The sequence below is a fragment of the Equus asinus genome, chromosome 25 (genome assembly GCF_041296235.1).
Source record: "Equus asinus isolate D_3611 breed Donkey chromosome 25, EquAss-T2T_v2, whole genome shotgun sequence".
Classification (NCBI taxonomy): Eukaryota; Metazoa; Chordata; class Mammalia; order Perissodactyla; family Equidae; genus Equus; species Equus asinus.
This window is the reverse complement of record NC_091814.1, coordinates 43,916,972-43,932,872: the sequence shown is the minus strand read 5'-3', so window position 1 is coordinate 43,932,872 and position 15,901 is coordinate 43,916,972. Positions and strand designations below refer to the sequence as shown.

General features: G+C 35.4%; 1 protein-coding gene across 5 annotated transcripts in view; it reads left to right on the top strand.

Moving 5' to 3' along the window:
- RALGPS2 (Ral GEF with PH domain and SH3 binding motif 2) overlaps positions 1-15,901 on the top strand; it is a 154,500-nt gene that overhangs the window by 114,551 nt on the left and 24,048 nt on the right. For all 5 annotated transcript variants that reach the window (XM_070497972.1, XM_070497970.1, XM_070497971.1 and 2 more), the window contains exons 9-13: positions 4,454-4,591; positions 5,800-5,890; positions 10,354-10,421; positions 12,217-12,352; positions 13,216-13,367. In XM_070497972.1, the coding sequence (XP_070354073.1) occupies positions 4,454-4,591; positions 5,800-5,890; positions 10,354-10,421; positions 12,217-12,352; positions 13,216-13,367 (585 nt within the window). The remainder of the gene's footprint in view (positions 1-4,453; positions 4,592-5,799; positions 5,891-10,353; positions 10,422-12,216; positions 12,353-13,215; positions 13,368-15,901) is intronic.

Here is a 15,901-nt window from a genome sequence, read left to right as displayed (position 1 = left end):
ATTTCATTAAATCAAGAAATGTTGATTAAGCAACTCAACAGCTGAGGAAACACAAATTCAGCCACCTTAAGTGATTGGCTTAGTACTAAGTGGTAGAAGTGGGGTTGGAATCTGACTCCAGAGCACTGTGCCCCTCCGTCTCTCCCTGGACTGTGTGATTGCTGATTGCTGCTTCTAGATGCAACTCTTAAGCTTCTACTTCCTATATGAACGTGTGCTTTCCCCTCCTCTTTTTAGCTTGTGCTGTTTTTCTCTTTCTGATAGGCTCTACCATCACCTGTTTGTTGATCCACATGTTTTATTTAGTCAGCTTGGTTTCTACCTTTTTTCACAGAATTGTTTCTTTAGATTCCTGTGACATACATTGGTATACCAGGTGTTGCAAACTAAAAGGCCTATAAAGACAAATGCTCACAAGAATGAAGCAGATAAATGTAAATAAATGAAATAAATCAGAACTAAGATAACAGGAAAATGAGGGTAATGACAAACTGGTGTCCTTGCCGTTAATATAAAAGGATCTGCACTCTTCTCAGGTTTACCTCATTGTTGCCAGATCTCTTCCATTTTTTAGGAAAAGAGAGTCATTTAAATATTTCCTGATTTTAAAAACATTGAGAGAGATGGCCCCCAGCTTGTAGCCTCTGATTTATATTATGCAGCATGTTATTGGACCATCCAGTGATTACGTTGTATTTGCTAACAGCTTAATCTGGGGAAAATGTGAGATAGTAAGTGCCTCCTGAGTTTCCTTTATTTGAGCAATTTTGAGATTCCTAGTTTTAGCAGTTAGTAGTATCACTAACCAAGGTAGGAACTTGGAATGGCAGATCTTTAGGGACAGATAAATGTTAGTTTGATGTGTTAAATTTAAAATGAAAGTCAAGAGCCCAGATCTCTAGAGAGATTTGGCAAGTCACCAGCAATTAGGTAATAGTTGCAGCTACAGAAGTAATCCAGAGCAAGCACATGTAGAGTGAGATTACTGACAGAACCATGGGGAATGCCGGCGTCCAGGGAACATGAGGAAAAAGAAGAATGGAGGAGGGCGGGATGCTAGGAAGGGTCAAGCCAGTAGACCAAGGAACAAAGGGGATGGTAAAAATGCAAGAGAGAGGTTTCAAGAGTTCATAAGGAGGTTGTTTATGCCTTTCCCAGAAGAAGTTTCAGCAGCGAGGTAGATAGAGCTTTCAGACTGTTAGAGTGGGTTGAAGAGTGACTGGATGAAATTCAACTGCCAAACGGATTAGTTTCTATAATCTATTAAGAACTTAGAAATCAATAAGAAAACGACAATCCAGAGAAAAAAATGGACAAAAGACATTTCATAGAAATATAAATATTTAACCTCATTACTAATCAAGGAAATGAAAATTAAAACACAAGATATCATTTTATCCTTACAAGATTGGCAAAATGTGAAGACTGATAATATCAAGTGTTAGCACAAGTGTGGATCAGTAAAAATTTATATACAATCAGTGGAAGTATGAATTGATATAGATTTGAAAAGTACTATGCTGCTTTCTTGTAAAGTTAAACATTAATATACTATATATACAGCAAATATGTGTATATGTATATCTGCATGTGTACCAAGAAATGTGTACAAGAGTGTCTATAGCAACATGAGAGCAGAGGGGAAGTAATTCAGAAGGCTGTCAGATAAAATGAGTAAGTAAATTGTGATGTGCTTACATATTAGTTTATTCTCAATTTAAGAAATATCAGCTACAGCCACATTAGACAACACGAGTAGGTCTTCGAAACAAAATGGTAGAACAAAGCAGTCACAGAAGACCATATTTTTAAAAATTTAACAAATATTTATAATCACTTATTGTGTACCTATCCTAACTTTACTGATATCATTTAATTTAGTCACATAAACATAAAATATGATTTTTTTAAACTCAAAAATAAGCAAAAATAAATAATATATTGTTCATGGATACAGACATGTCTTCAAAAACACAAGGGAATAATCTTAAAATTCAGAGTAAAGGTTACCTCTGGACAGGAGGCAGGGAGATGACATAGGGAAGGAGCATAGATGATGCAACAGATTGGTGATGTTGTAGTTCTTAAGTTGACTGGTTGTTCACAAATGTTTATTATATTGTTTGATAACAACCATTGTTACATGTGTTAAAGTATAATTTTTTAAAATATAAAATCATGATTCTCACACCAGTACAAAATAAACACGTCAAAGGTTTTATGTAAATCATTACATTTATAAGGGAATCAGGAAGATTCTACAATCATTTCAAGGGAGAATTCAAAGTATCACACATACATATAGGCAATCAGGATTGCTGAAATGAATTTACAAATAGTTGCAAAATTGGTCAACATGCACAGGGCAATAATCAGTTACCTGCCACTGGACATAATTCATTAGCGTTTTCATGGACAAGAATTGGTATTATTACTAGTTTTCAGCAACTTCCAGAGTTGTAAAACAGCTCAAAAGGGCCAAAAGGGTGCACTGGAGACAGGACACCTAGTAACTTTTTTGCCTATTTCAGAGTCTATCACAATTTTTTCCGTTTTTCCGAATTTACACATGTAAACTTTTATGTGTATCAAATATCACATCAAAAATAGAATGAAGGATAAAGTAAGAGTGTACCAGTGTGTGTTTCTATTTCAAGGTGTTTGTTGAAGGGAAAGAGGCAAGAGTCCTTTGTTGAGTCATTTTGTTTTCTTAAACAGGGGATTTAAGTGTGTGCCTTGGTTCTGGGAAAGCAGCCGGTGGAGGGGGAGTGGCAGTGGAGGCAGCAGCGGATGTTGTAAAGGAAGCAGTGGCAGTTAGATTCAAAATCACAGTTCAGATTTGCAAAGAAAGGGGTTCTTCTTCCTCTGAGATTGGAGGAAAAGGAGAGGAGCTAGGCTGTAGATTCACTTGAAGTCATAAAAAAAGAAGTTAAGAGTCTGTGAAGAAAAAGAAATGTTTATGGTAGGTGGCTTAAAGCATACTTGTAAAGATTTACTGAATGGAAAAGGAATGATACTAGGATAAGTAGAAGGGTTGCCATTGCCAACCTTTTACGATGTACTAAGCACCTGTTGTCAAAACACTGCACAGGATTTTTCCTTTTCTTAGAGTACAAGATAGAGCAACTACCTTAAATGAGTTTATAGTCTCAAACAGATAAGATATAAAAATGAGAAGGTTTAAATAACTGAAGAGATTATAAAGGCATAAATTATCAAGTGAATGGCATAGATAATGTATAAGTTTATAATAGAATGTAACCCAAAAAAACTCGATACAAGTGAAAGCTTTGAGAGCCAACTCTGTCACTGACAGTTTGCGTGACATTAGACACATCACCTTTAGTACCTGTGGCCCTCGGATTCTTCATCAGTGACAAGAGGGGGTTGGACTAGACAGTTTGTAAATCCGTTTCTTGAAATCTATGAGAAAACTAAAGAACAACTGACAGTGAACTGGATATAAGATATAATTAAATGGGCAGAGAGGAGTCCAGGAAACATTCAAAACGGAAGAACTGGTGTGAGAAACACGGGGCTTGTTTGGAAGGCAGTGGGCACATGGGTTTGGTTTCATTCACCCTGAGAGTTCATGAAAATAGAATAATGAGGAAAAAGGAGGAAAGTGTATTTTTCTCTCCAGCATTAGTTGTTTTATACACTTTACATGTGCATGGTAAACTCTCAGGGCGGATTATTAAGTAAGTGATCTTGCATATCCAGAAAGAGTACAACCACATTATTTGGGGGGATATGTTATTTTTGTTGATACAGAGAAATGGAGTCATGGGGTGGGGAGAGAGAAGGAAGGAGTTACTAACTCCAATATTTAGTCACATGAACTATTTCAGAAATCCAGTTGTTAATCTTTAAAACAAGACACTTCTACCAGAATGAGACAATTTTCAAAGTAGTAGTTATGTCTCAAGTGACAGTTATCGACTTAAGGCTAGGGGCTTTAGAACTAATATTAAATAACTACCCTAGCCAGGTACTGGCTAGACTGGGTAACTTAGCTTCTTCAAGCTATACCACAACTTGGGAAATAGGTACTAATAGGTGGACATAAAAATTGAGGTTCAGAAATTAAAATAACTGTCTTCATTATACCCAACTAGCCGGAGGCCCAACCAGTTCCAGAGCTCAGCTTCTTTCCATTTGGTCCTGTAGGTGCTGACATTTCTAACTCCAGCCTCAAACCATACTTTTAAATGGTATTATAAGAAGACATTTATAAAAAGCATGTGTTATTTATGTGTCTGACCACAACTGTATAGAAATCTAGGCCTCAATGGTCTTGTTTCAACAGTGCTGCAGTGTATTAATAACAGTGTATTCTAAATATGCCTTATATTGGAATACAGCTATAAACTAGCTTTTTTTCCTCCTTCACTTTGTCATACTCTTCCAAGCTACAAGTAGGAAAACACTCATTTATCTAATTTCATTTCAGGTATCTATTTGTCAGATTTAACATACATTGATTCAGCATACCCATCAACTGGCAGCATTCTAGAAAATGAGCAAAGATCAAATTTGATGAATAACATCCTTCGGATAATTTCTGATTTACAGCAGTCCTGTGAATATGGTAAGTCTCTGGAGGAAGGTGCCAAGCCGTTATTCTGCTGTGAGCCTAGTGATGCATTCACACACATCTTGGGCCACTTTTCACACATCAGGGAACATCAATTTCTTACATCCATCCTAACATAAAGGAAAATAATGGTTGTTTTATTTCACTGTTTAGTATTTAGCATCTTAAGATCTTGCTTTTAAGAAATTGAAGTATTTAATATTTAAAATTTTTAAGTTTTATCTTTTGCAATTCTGCCGTTTTGTAGCAACTTTCCTAACATAATTTACAAAATTATTTTCCGTTATCTTCATCTCATTTGCTCTCCCAGATCTATCGTGTCAGCAGTTCTCATATTTTTCAGTTAGAGAAGGAGCTGAAACCCTTGATCCCAGGAACAGTTGACTAGCTTTCTTGAGTCTGATATTGAGTAAATAATCATTTTTAGCCCAAGATGTATTTTATGAAAACACAAATATAGAAAGAGCTTACAAAAGCCCAAATTATTAGAAAACGGTTTTGATGTTTTTTTTTTTAATGTTTTAAAATGTTTGGTACTTTCAGTTTGATAGAGAATAAAGGTAGCCTATTTATGTATAATATACGTGGTGTTAAAAAAACAGTGAGTTTACATTATCCATTTGTTTAAAATAAATTTGTCTTAAAGCTAACTTTACTTATAGGCATCTATATACTTTGTTAAAAGTGTGTGTGGGAGGGGAAGAATGTTACTGAAAGTTAAAATAATAAATAATCTCTTATTTTGTCCTTTTCTCAGTTTTTTTTTTACCATAACACCAAATTGTGATGTTAAATTAATTTTATTTGAAATTTCTAAGTAGGGGAGAAAAACCACATTTACAAATGGGAGTCAGGCTCCTTTAAAAAAAAACAGTAATAACTGCCTTTACGTCTTGTGTTTACATGAGGTTTGAATATAAATCGCAGTGCAGTCTCTGATTTTTTTGTATGAAATTTCTCAGATATATGAGATTTTATAAATGGAGCTTTTTTTTAATCTTATACAATCAAGATGCAGCTGTAATTTTCTAAATTACCTTCAGTTTTACATTAAAAAAAATTTACCTCAGTCATGTCCTAGATTTAATTTAAATTTTGGTGCCATGTGGCCTTAATCTCCCTTTAAATATTTTTTTTAGCTTAACTTTTACAATTAAGATGTACTTTATCATATAATTAATTATTTATCCCATTTTGCCTAGATATTCCCATGTTGCCTCATGTCCAAAAATATCTGAACTCCGTTCAATATATAGAAGAACTACAAAAGTTTGTAGAAGATGATAATTACAAGTAGGTTGGATCTTCAGAAGTGGTTTGTATAACTTTGTCCTGTCCTCCACTCTTTCATCCCCATGTGCTTGAATATCTAGATGTTAACATAGTATCCTACAAGTGCATTATACAATGGTAAAGGGCTGTAAGTGTATTTCTTTTTGATTGCTTGATACCGTTGAGCCAATATAAAAATACCTCATCTGATCTTTTACTAAAAAATATTTCATCTTTCTCAGGTTGTTGAGAGCTGATGTTTGATAGTTCTAGCTTAAATTTCTTCCTTTCTCTCTATATTCAAGCCCTGAATCATTATGGAATTTTATCTTTTAAGAGACTGAAAAATTAATGAAACAGTCTACAAATAGAAAAATTACTCCTTTTTTAATTGTAATTTTTTGGGGGATGGGAAGATCAGCCCTGAGCTAACGTCTGCTGCCAATCCACCTCTTTTTGCTGAGGAAGACTGGCCCTGAGCTAACATCCGTGCCCATCTTCCTCCACTTTATATGTGGGACGCCTACCACAGCATGGCTTGCCAAGTGGTGCCATGTCCACACCCGGGATCCAAACTGGCGAACCTCAGGCCCCCAAAGCAGAACGTGGGCACTTAACCGCTGTGCCGCTGGGCTGGCCCCAATTGTAATTTTTGATAAATCTTTGAACTTGTTTTTGTAGATTGGGAGAATATTGCCCCTTCTTGCCTCTAGGTCGGAGACATATTTGTCCAATATAGTGCCACACTTGACCCTTTTCTCTGTTACAAGAAGTCCTTTATTAAGGATTTTAAAAATCACTTTTAAAATAGCTGATATCCATTTCCTTCTCCTTAAACACAATACTGCCCAAAGTGGAAGGAATTTTTGAATTATTAACCCTTTTTATTTTTCAGTAGTATGCTATACGTCATAACTGCCAGTTTTTTCCCAAAAGATGAGAGGATAAAGAACTTATTTCTCTTCAGGCTTCTCTTATTTCTTTTAGCTGTGTTTGTTAGTTTCAAACATTTTGCTCAGCTGTGTGATGTCAGTTATTCCCCAGCTTTCAAATTTAACTTTGTATCTTCCACCAATATTTTTTCCACTAGAAGGTCATACTTAAAAAATTTGTCAGAGTGAAAGAGACTAGGTTATTTTTTTAATATTAATGCATCATATAAAAAAAGTTTTTCTTTTATGATAGTGATTATCAACTTCCTTATTCCATAAATTTCAGTGATTTTTAAAGAATTCTGCAGATCAGAATAAGTATCGATAAAAGGCTGGAAATTCTGGAAAACACCTAGAAATAACTTGTCTTCGAATGTTAAATATATTAAGAAACTCAGGATATATGCTTAAATATATCTAAAATTTCATTAATGTTTGCAAACACCTGTATTGCCATCGCCTCTCCCACACCATATATATTAGCGCTTTATATTTCTATTTCAATTTTTATTTTTTATTTACAGTCTTTGCATGGTAACTCATTTGAAAATGTCTGAGGTCGATGGATCAGCTTTTTAAGGCTGGAGTTAGTTCACAGATCTCTTGTTGCCCTAGGTTGAAAGCTTCTTGAGTTTGATGGTCTGTATCTTATATTTACCACTGTTTCTCCCATCTCTAATTACTTACATATCACAAAACACTCATGTTTTGTCCAGTGAGGTATAGAAGGTATCTTGAAACTCAAAATATGAGTAAGTAGCTATTAAAATCTTCTCTGTCTGGCTCAAGAAATTTATTAGATTTAAAAGAAGAGTTGAAGTCTAACTTAGAAGTGAAGTCTAAGAAATTGTTGCACAATTATGGAGGATGGTAAATTTTTATTGACTACAATAAAAGTAAACTGAAGTGTTTATTTAGGCAAATTTTTACTTTGCTGAAAGGGATAGCATTAGCCATTTAAGCCATTAAGTAGTCTTAACGGTCTATAAACTGACATAAGATACCTTCATTTTTGTAGGAAAGCTGATGCTATTATATTGATTTTTGTTTTCATGAATAGCTAGAACCAGAGCAGGTTTCTCATTAAATTCGTTTAACGAATATTTGTTAAGCTTTTGCTATAGGTGAGTTATTGTGCTAGTTTCTGGGATTACAAAAATAAGATTTTGTTCTTGCCCTTAAGAAGCTCAATCTAATGCAACAAGACACATCCAGGAAACAGATGATTGCAAAAGAGTTAAAATAGTACCATAATAGAGAGATGCTCTGGGAACATAGGGGAGACATAACTCAGTTTTAAGAGGGAAAAGCAAAGAAAAAAGAAACCTGAACAGCTTCAGGAGACAGTGTCACCTGAGGCTGAATCTTGGCAGGTAAGTAGGAGTTAGCTCCACATGAAGAGTAAGGCAAAGCATTCCAGGGGGTGGGATGGCTGGAGGAATGGTGTGGGAAACAGTGTGTGCACTTGGGGAACGACAGGTCCTTCGAGGGTGCTGGGGCATCATATGGGAGACTTGAGAAGAGAGATTGTTTTTCTAAAGATGCGGTGATGTTGCATGAGCCTACTGATTAATTGTATTGAAAATCAGAGCATTTTAAGATAAGAGCCGTTATCATCATGTTAAGCGAAATAAGTCAGTCAGAGAAAGACGAACTCTATATGACTCCACTCATAGGTGGAAATTAGTATATTGAGAAGGAGATCTGATCGGTGGTTACCAGGGAAAAGGGGGGGTGGGGGGAGGATACGGAGGGGGAAGTGGTGTACCCACAACATGACTAACAAAAATGTACAACTGAAATCTCACAAGGTTGTAATCTATCATAACATTAATAAAAAAAAAAATTAAAAAAAAAAAAGATAAGAGCCGTTAAAATTATTAGTTAAAAAAATGGTTTTTATGATGAAAGATACTTTCTTTATCCAATGGCCTCTGTTTTTGGCAACTTCATCTGTATAGGCAGCCTGTATAGATATTACTAATTACATACATGTGTCTTAATCAGGATGAAAATCTTCCTAAGTTATTTCATTTTAATACTTAGCATAATATCTTTTCTCAATGAGTATTATTATATGGTGTTTTGATGAAGATACAGGCAGCTGACACTCTGATTAGCCTTCTCTGCTGTGCTTTTTTTTTTCTTTTTTTTTTTTGCTGAGGAAGATCTGCCCTGAGCTAACATCCGTACCAGTCTTCCTCTGTTTTTTAGGATGTGGGCCACCAGCACAGCATGGCCACAGAGCATGCCAAACTTAACCGCTAGACCACCACTGCTGTGCTTCTTAAGATGCTTCTGTGTTTTATACTGCTGTCGGTTACCAGCTGCTACTGATAGCAATGTGATTCATCCATAGCTTGCTTTCTTTTCCTGTTTTTATTGTAGTTATGTCATTTACTTCTTTGTCTTTTCATAAGCTTCAGAAGAGCAGGGACACCATGTCTGCCTTAGTCTCTTATATTTCAGTGCTGAGAGCACAGTGCCCAACACAAAACAGTCGTCAATAACCATTTATCAAATGAATGAATTCAGTATGGTCTGTAGCCCAAATAATTAAAGTCAACTGCTCTGTAAAAAGAAAAAGAGTAGAGAGTTCTGGTTAATCATTTATGTCTTTAGTACATCCATTTTACACTGTCAGGTAATTGGCAGATAATCATATGTAATTCCCTCTTAGGTTATCAAAGAAATAGTAAGTTAAGAATCCATAATAGATTTATTATGAATGTCTCTTGCACTGTATTCTGCGATTTCATTAAAAAATCCAAGCTGGTAGAATGCTAAAAAGTAAAAGGTCTTTATTAGTTTTCAGACAAATGCTTAATAATAATAGGCTTCAGGGGCTACACCAAAGTCTTTTCTACAACTGCTTTAGGATCCTGTTTCATGAAATAGTTTCCATTGGTAGGAAGCATAACCTCTTTCTGCCATGGAACTCGAAACTGGGTGTATTATCCTAAACAAAGCTTAAGAACCAACTAATAAACTTGGGCTTAGGGTCGGGATTTACCAGGAATTTTGCAAACAACCTGTTTGTTTATATAGATGATTCTTTTGATAAGTTGATTTGGTTGGTTTTTTGGATGGTTAGTTTTAAATAAGATGTTTTTGAAATTTTCAGTGGTACACAGGCCAATTAGCCTATCCAGTAAAGATTCTAGAAAGAATTTGCATAGTATATTTAATATTATATGTGAACGTTCCTGAATTTAAGTGCTCAGGTGTCGGTATAACCTCAGGTTCGGTCACCTTTGAGTCATTCATCAGATGTCTTGAAACGTGCTGATTTGCTTGGCAATGTTGGGTTAGTTTGGGGAGATTTTTCTGTTTTTAAATGTGACTTTTTAATGTCCCCTCTCCCCCAATATTTCCTAGAATAACCATAAGATCAGCTTTGTATGAGAGAGAGAGATTGCTCTTGAGGAAAATTATATGGCTGAGGTTATCTTATAAACATGTTTTTAGTTTTTTGTGAGAAAATACATGATTTTAATGTTATTTTGTCAAATGTTAATCATTTTATGTGTTTTGCTTCTTTTTAAAATCCAGGCTTTCCTTAAAGATAGAACCAGGGACGAGCACACCACGCTCGGCCGCCTCCAGGGAGGATCTAGCAGGTTAGTGCGCGGTCTCTCCTTCCTACGTCGCACGTCAGGTAGCTGAGGAGAAAGACACTCTCCAAAGGACAGCAATGCTGAGCACGTTTTATACTGCATGCAAAAAGTTATTTTTGGTATTAAAATATGTTAGTTTTTTCTGTTTGAGTGTTTTTGTTTTTTAATTAAAAAGTTGTTACTGGTAATTTGTCAATAATATACAAATACGCCAACTAATCAAGGAAAATAGATCAACAGACAGAAAATTAAATAGGGAAGTGTTTATGAATATCTTTTCTTTTTTTTTATTAAGAATGCACTGCCCTAGGCAATGAGGGTTGATTACATTAGAAATTTCTGTGGTTTAAGTGGAAAACCCTGCTAATTTGAATAGTTACAGAAGTCAATTTTGGTGACAATTTTTTTAAAATTTCACTGTAATACTGGGCCAAGTATGGAAAATGTTACCATAATTTACCGGTTGTATTGTAGTTAGGGATATTATACATATCCCACACATAATCAAAAGTATAAAATTGAAGAGAAATTACTTAAGCATTATTTAAGAAATCATTGATAAGTACCTTTTTTGAAATTCTAAATACAGACCTTGGCACTAAGCTTCATATTATTGTATGTTCTAAAACTGAAGGCCCATCTAAGAAGATGTGAAGGAAGTGAGAGAAGAAATCATGACTAGGGGGAAGAGTATTCCAAGCAGAGGAAAATATTTCAGTCTAAATCTCTTAAATTTTCTTTTCTTTTCATTCTTAGTGATATTTGACAAATCTGTGTACTTTTTCTTTTTTTTTTTTGAGGAAGATTAACCCTGAGCTAACTGCTGCCAATCCTCCTCTTTTTGCTTGAGGAAGACTAGCCCTGCGCTCACATCGTGCCCATCTTCCTCTACTTGATATGTGGGACGCCTACCACAGCACAGTTTGCCAAGCGGTGCCATGTCAGCACCTGGGATCCGAACTGGCGAACCCCGGGCCTCTGAGAAGCGGAACGTGCGCACTTAACCGCAGTGCCACCGGGCCAGCCCCCAATGTGTACTTTTGAGTCGTATTTTTTTTATTCCTATAAGCTTGAACAGTGTGAATATAGATTTAAATTCTAACTTGAATGCTTGACCTACGCTATGCGTTCTTTGTCTAAGAGGAAACTGAAACTAAGGATCAAAAAGCAATGCGTAAAACTAAGTGAGCACTGAACTGGGCCTCAGAGACCAAAGTCCTTGAGCCCCCGTTTCATCTGTGTTGTGAGGCCCTGAGCCCATCTCTTCTAATGCTGCTTCTTGCATTATTAAGGGGCAAAATATTTATACTGCCTACTTAAGGCAAGGAAGATAGATAGAAATTAATGGATTTTGTATGTTTGGGGATTTTATGTTTTAAGACTCAAAAAATAAATATTTCTCTAGAGGCCAGCCCAGTAGCACAGTGGTTAAGTTCGCACGTTCCACTTTGGTGGCCCTGGGTTCACCAGTTCGGATCCTAGGTGTGGACCTATATACTGCTTATCAAGCCATGCTGCCGCAGGCATCCCACATGTAAAGTAGAGGAAGAAGGGCACAGATGTTAGCTCAGGGCCAGTCTTCTTCAGCAAAAATAGGAGGCTTGGTGGCAGGTGTCAGCTCAGGGCTAATCGTCCTCAAAATGAATAAATAAATAAATATTTCTCATATTTGGTCAGTTAAACTTAACATTAATATTATCTTAAAATTTAAAACATTTTATATCAAGGGATTAAAAAACAGTCTTTTGAAACTATCTGAAGATTTCTCTCTTTTTTTTTTTTTTAATTGAACTCTTAGGTCCTGAAGTAGGAGCATCTCCGCAAAGTGGAAGAAAAAGTTTGGCAGCTGAAGGAGCTTTACTACCACAGACACCGCCGTCCCCTCGGAACCTGATTCCACATGGACATAGGAAGTGCCATAGCTTGGGTTATAAGTCAGCATTTTTAATTTCATCTTTCAAATTTTTAAGTTGTTTCTAGTTGGATTTATTTTCTATTTATTAATTAAACAGAAAATAGTGTCCTTGCAAAATTTTATTTGTATAACAATAGTCTTTTCCTGCTTCATTAAAATATCTTGCTTGCCTAAAGCATTTATTTCTTCCTTTACCTTAATTTGGAAATGAGCTTTTCCCAACAGTGCCTTCACATTTGGGGGAAATAAACAAACATTACAGAGTGTCATCATAAATAAAATCAGGAAAACAATACGCCATTTTCCTTTTAATAACCTAATAACCTTCCTTTTATAACCTTTGTAGCAAGACAGTCATTGCTTGTCTTAACCAAAGTAAGTTATCATAAATTAAGATCTATAAAAATTGGTCTTTTTATTTCTAAATATAAAGAAATGGAAACTGATTTTTTGTTTAACTTCATTAGCTTTGCAAGATTGTTTTCTCAAAGTGGGGCCCATGGTTCACCTTTGCCGTGATTTTTGTAAAAGTTTAATAGCTGTTTTCCAAAAGTGAATGTGAAAACACTTTTTTAATGTACCTGCAGCTGAGGATGAAATTGAAGTATTCTCTGTTGTGTAGGTAGATATGGCTTGGATTCCTAAAACATTTTCCCTGAACTGTTAGTTTGAGGCTTTCATGGTAAAATCTGTGTGTTCATTAGTATGAGAGTTCAGAAGTAAGTTCAGGATATCAGGTAAATCTTTTATATCCTGAATCTTTATATAAGAGTATCTTTGATATCTTGAATTTTATATCCTGAATCTTTATATAAGAGTATCTTTGATATCTTGAATTAGTAACAGTAATAAAAGATATGAAATATTTCTCTTTGTTTCCAGTTTCATTCATAAAATGAACACAGCAGAGTTTAAGAGTGCAACGTTCCCAAACGCAGGACCAAGACATCTATTAGATGATAGCGTCATGGAGCCCCATGCACCATCTCGAGGCCAAGCCGAAAGTTCTACTCTTTCTAGTGGAATATCAATAGGTGAGAAATATTTATCTGAGAGGGTTCCAACTTATGTAAAATGTTTTTAACGAAACTCAGCTGGGAAAATGTCCTTAACCCTACTACAAATAGAGAAAATTTGATAAAAGCCAAGTAGCAATTAGATATAGGATCATCTTACTAGTAGCTATTGAAGTTAATAATTCATGATGGTTTAAAAAGTGCTCGATGATTTTGACTCTAAAAGAGGAGGCGTTTGAGTAATGGTGGAAGAGAATGTGGGTTGGTTGATTGGTTACTCAGTGCCATTTGGATGTGGGAATGAGGAAGAGGGCAGAGTTGGATATGCCTCCCGGTTTTGTGGAATAAGCAGCTAGTTAGATGGTGGTACTATTCCCAAGGTAGAGAAGACTGGAAGAGCAGTCATTTGCAAGTGGTGAGGTATTTGTGAAGGATGACTGGGTTTGGAGAATTAAGAATTCTGTTTTGGATATGTTTGGTCCATCTGGAGTTGTCAGGTAGGTAACTGAATGTATGAATCTGGAGCTCAATGAGGTAAGGTCAGGTCTGTAGGTGTGAGTGTAGGTGTTAGCATTTTTATAGTATTTTCAAGCCATGGGACTGGTGGAAGACATTCTGGCATTTAGGAGTCTGATTAAATTATTTTTTAAAAAACAACTGGCCATCACAGGAAGCTACGAAGGAGGGACCAGAGAAGTAGGGGAAAAAACCACAAAAACCCACTAGAGGAAATGTCTCCAGGAGGAGGGAAGTATTGAATGTGTCAATACCAAATGCACACAAAGAGAACTAAGATGAGAATGAAAATGATCAGTGGATCTGGCAACATAAAAGTCATTGGTGACCTGGACAAGAGTTGCTTCATGGAATAGTGGGGTCAAAGCCCTGATGGAGTGGTAGATTAGAGAATGAGAGACAAGGAAACAGAAATAGGGACTATGAAAGGGAGCGTAAAATTGGGACCATACCAGAAAGGGATATGAGATGAAGAGAAGAATTTGTTTCTACTTCCTAAACTTTTATTTATTTTCTAAATCTTCTAGATGAGCATTATTTCTCTTGATAATTCGAAAATCTCCGTATAATGCTATTTTTATTTTTAAAAAGAAATGAGGAAAATGTCTTCCTCTGTGATTAAGTGCCAGGTTGTTCAAGGGCTAAGCCTATTATTATTAATATAATCATCTCAATATTGATGAACAGTTAATACAAAGAAATGCAGAAGGTGTTCATTTTCTTGAACATATTGACTTCCTTAACCCCTGAGAGTTCTAAACCCTGAAAACGAAATTGCTTTAGAGCTTTCTAGCACCATTCAGCAGTTTTTTATTCTCATGTTCCCCTTTTTATAAATGCAAATGATTAAATGATGACAAAATTTACAAAATAGAAAACAAGTTGGCCATCTGAAATACCTCTTTATTAATGCTGTAAGTTGTCTATATGCAAGTGTCAACCTCAATCTGAAAAATAATATACAGAATAATTTTGCAAAAAAGAAAGGAGGAACTTTTTTCCAGTTAAACACTTGTTACACTTATGGAATCCAGCATGCCACTTAAAGCAAAAAATAATAATTTTTAAAATTACAGCTCTCAAGTATATATATATATATATATATGTATATATATATAAAATATTTGGCTTTTTATCACCATAATTGTTATAGTGATAATTATTATTCTCTAGTTTATTTGTAGCATTTACTTTCCATAGATGTTCTTGTAGTTAACACAAGACAGTTATCTAGTTATTTCATTTAGTTACAGTTAATGTCTTGGTTTAGAACTCTTTCTTTTAGAACAGAAAGAAACTATTTGAATTTTTGCCTTTGCATTTATTTTTTAATTATGTAAGGCTGTTAAGTAACTAAACGGTAAAGATTATTACATCCTTGTTTGTAAATTAAGAACATTAGACATAGACATTACCTTCCCTGGTTTTTGTTTTAAAGCTTTAACCTTCTGAATAGAAAGTAAGTCTATAAACCATAGATGGTAGAGTTACTACAAACACACAAAATTCCTAGTTACAGAAGCCTTTTTTCCTTAGCTGTAACTTATACATACAACATTAATCAGTACCATGGAGGCTTTGAGAAAGTACTCTGGAGAAATTAACCAATGCTTGGGACAGTGGCCTCAAACATTTCTACTGTGGTATAACATCCTGGATAACCTAAGTAGTCTTGCCTAGCTAAGGGGGGCATAGCCACTCTGAGCTTCATGCTTCTGGAAGAGCTTACATTTTTCTGCAAGTCAGTCATACTAAGTATGCTTAAATTTTCAGTCTTTACCACAGAATGCTACAAATCAAAAGATAGTCTACGAGACCCCTCCACCACCAACAGATTACCTCTGGTTTCTCAGCTGAACCACACAACCAGAAAATTATTTCAGTGACTCTTAGTTCTTTCAAGGATTATACACAGCTAGTGCCTTTCTAAATACATAGAAGAGGTGTTAATCTGTCATGTGTAATGGATACATTATAGCATTAGAGTTTGAGTCTCTCATGGAACACTGCTTCTGAAAGTCTGATAGACAATTCAG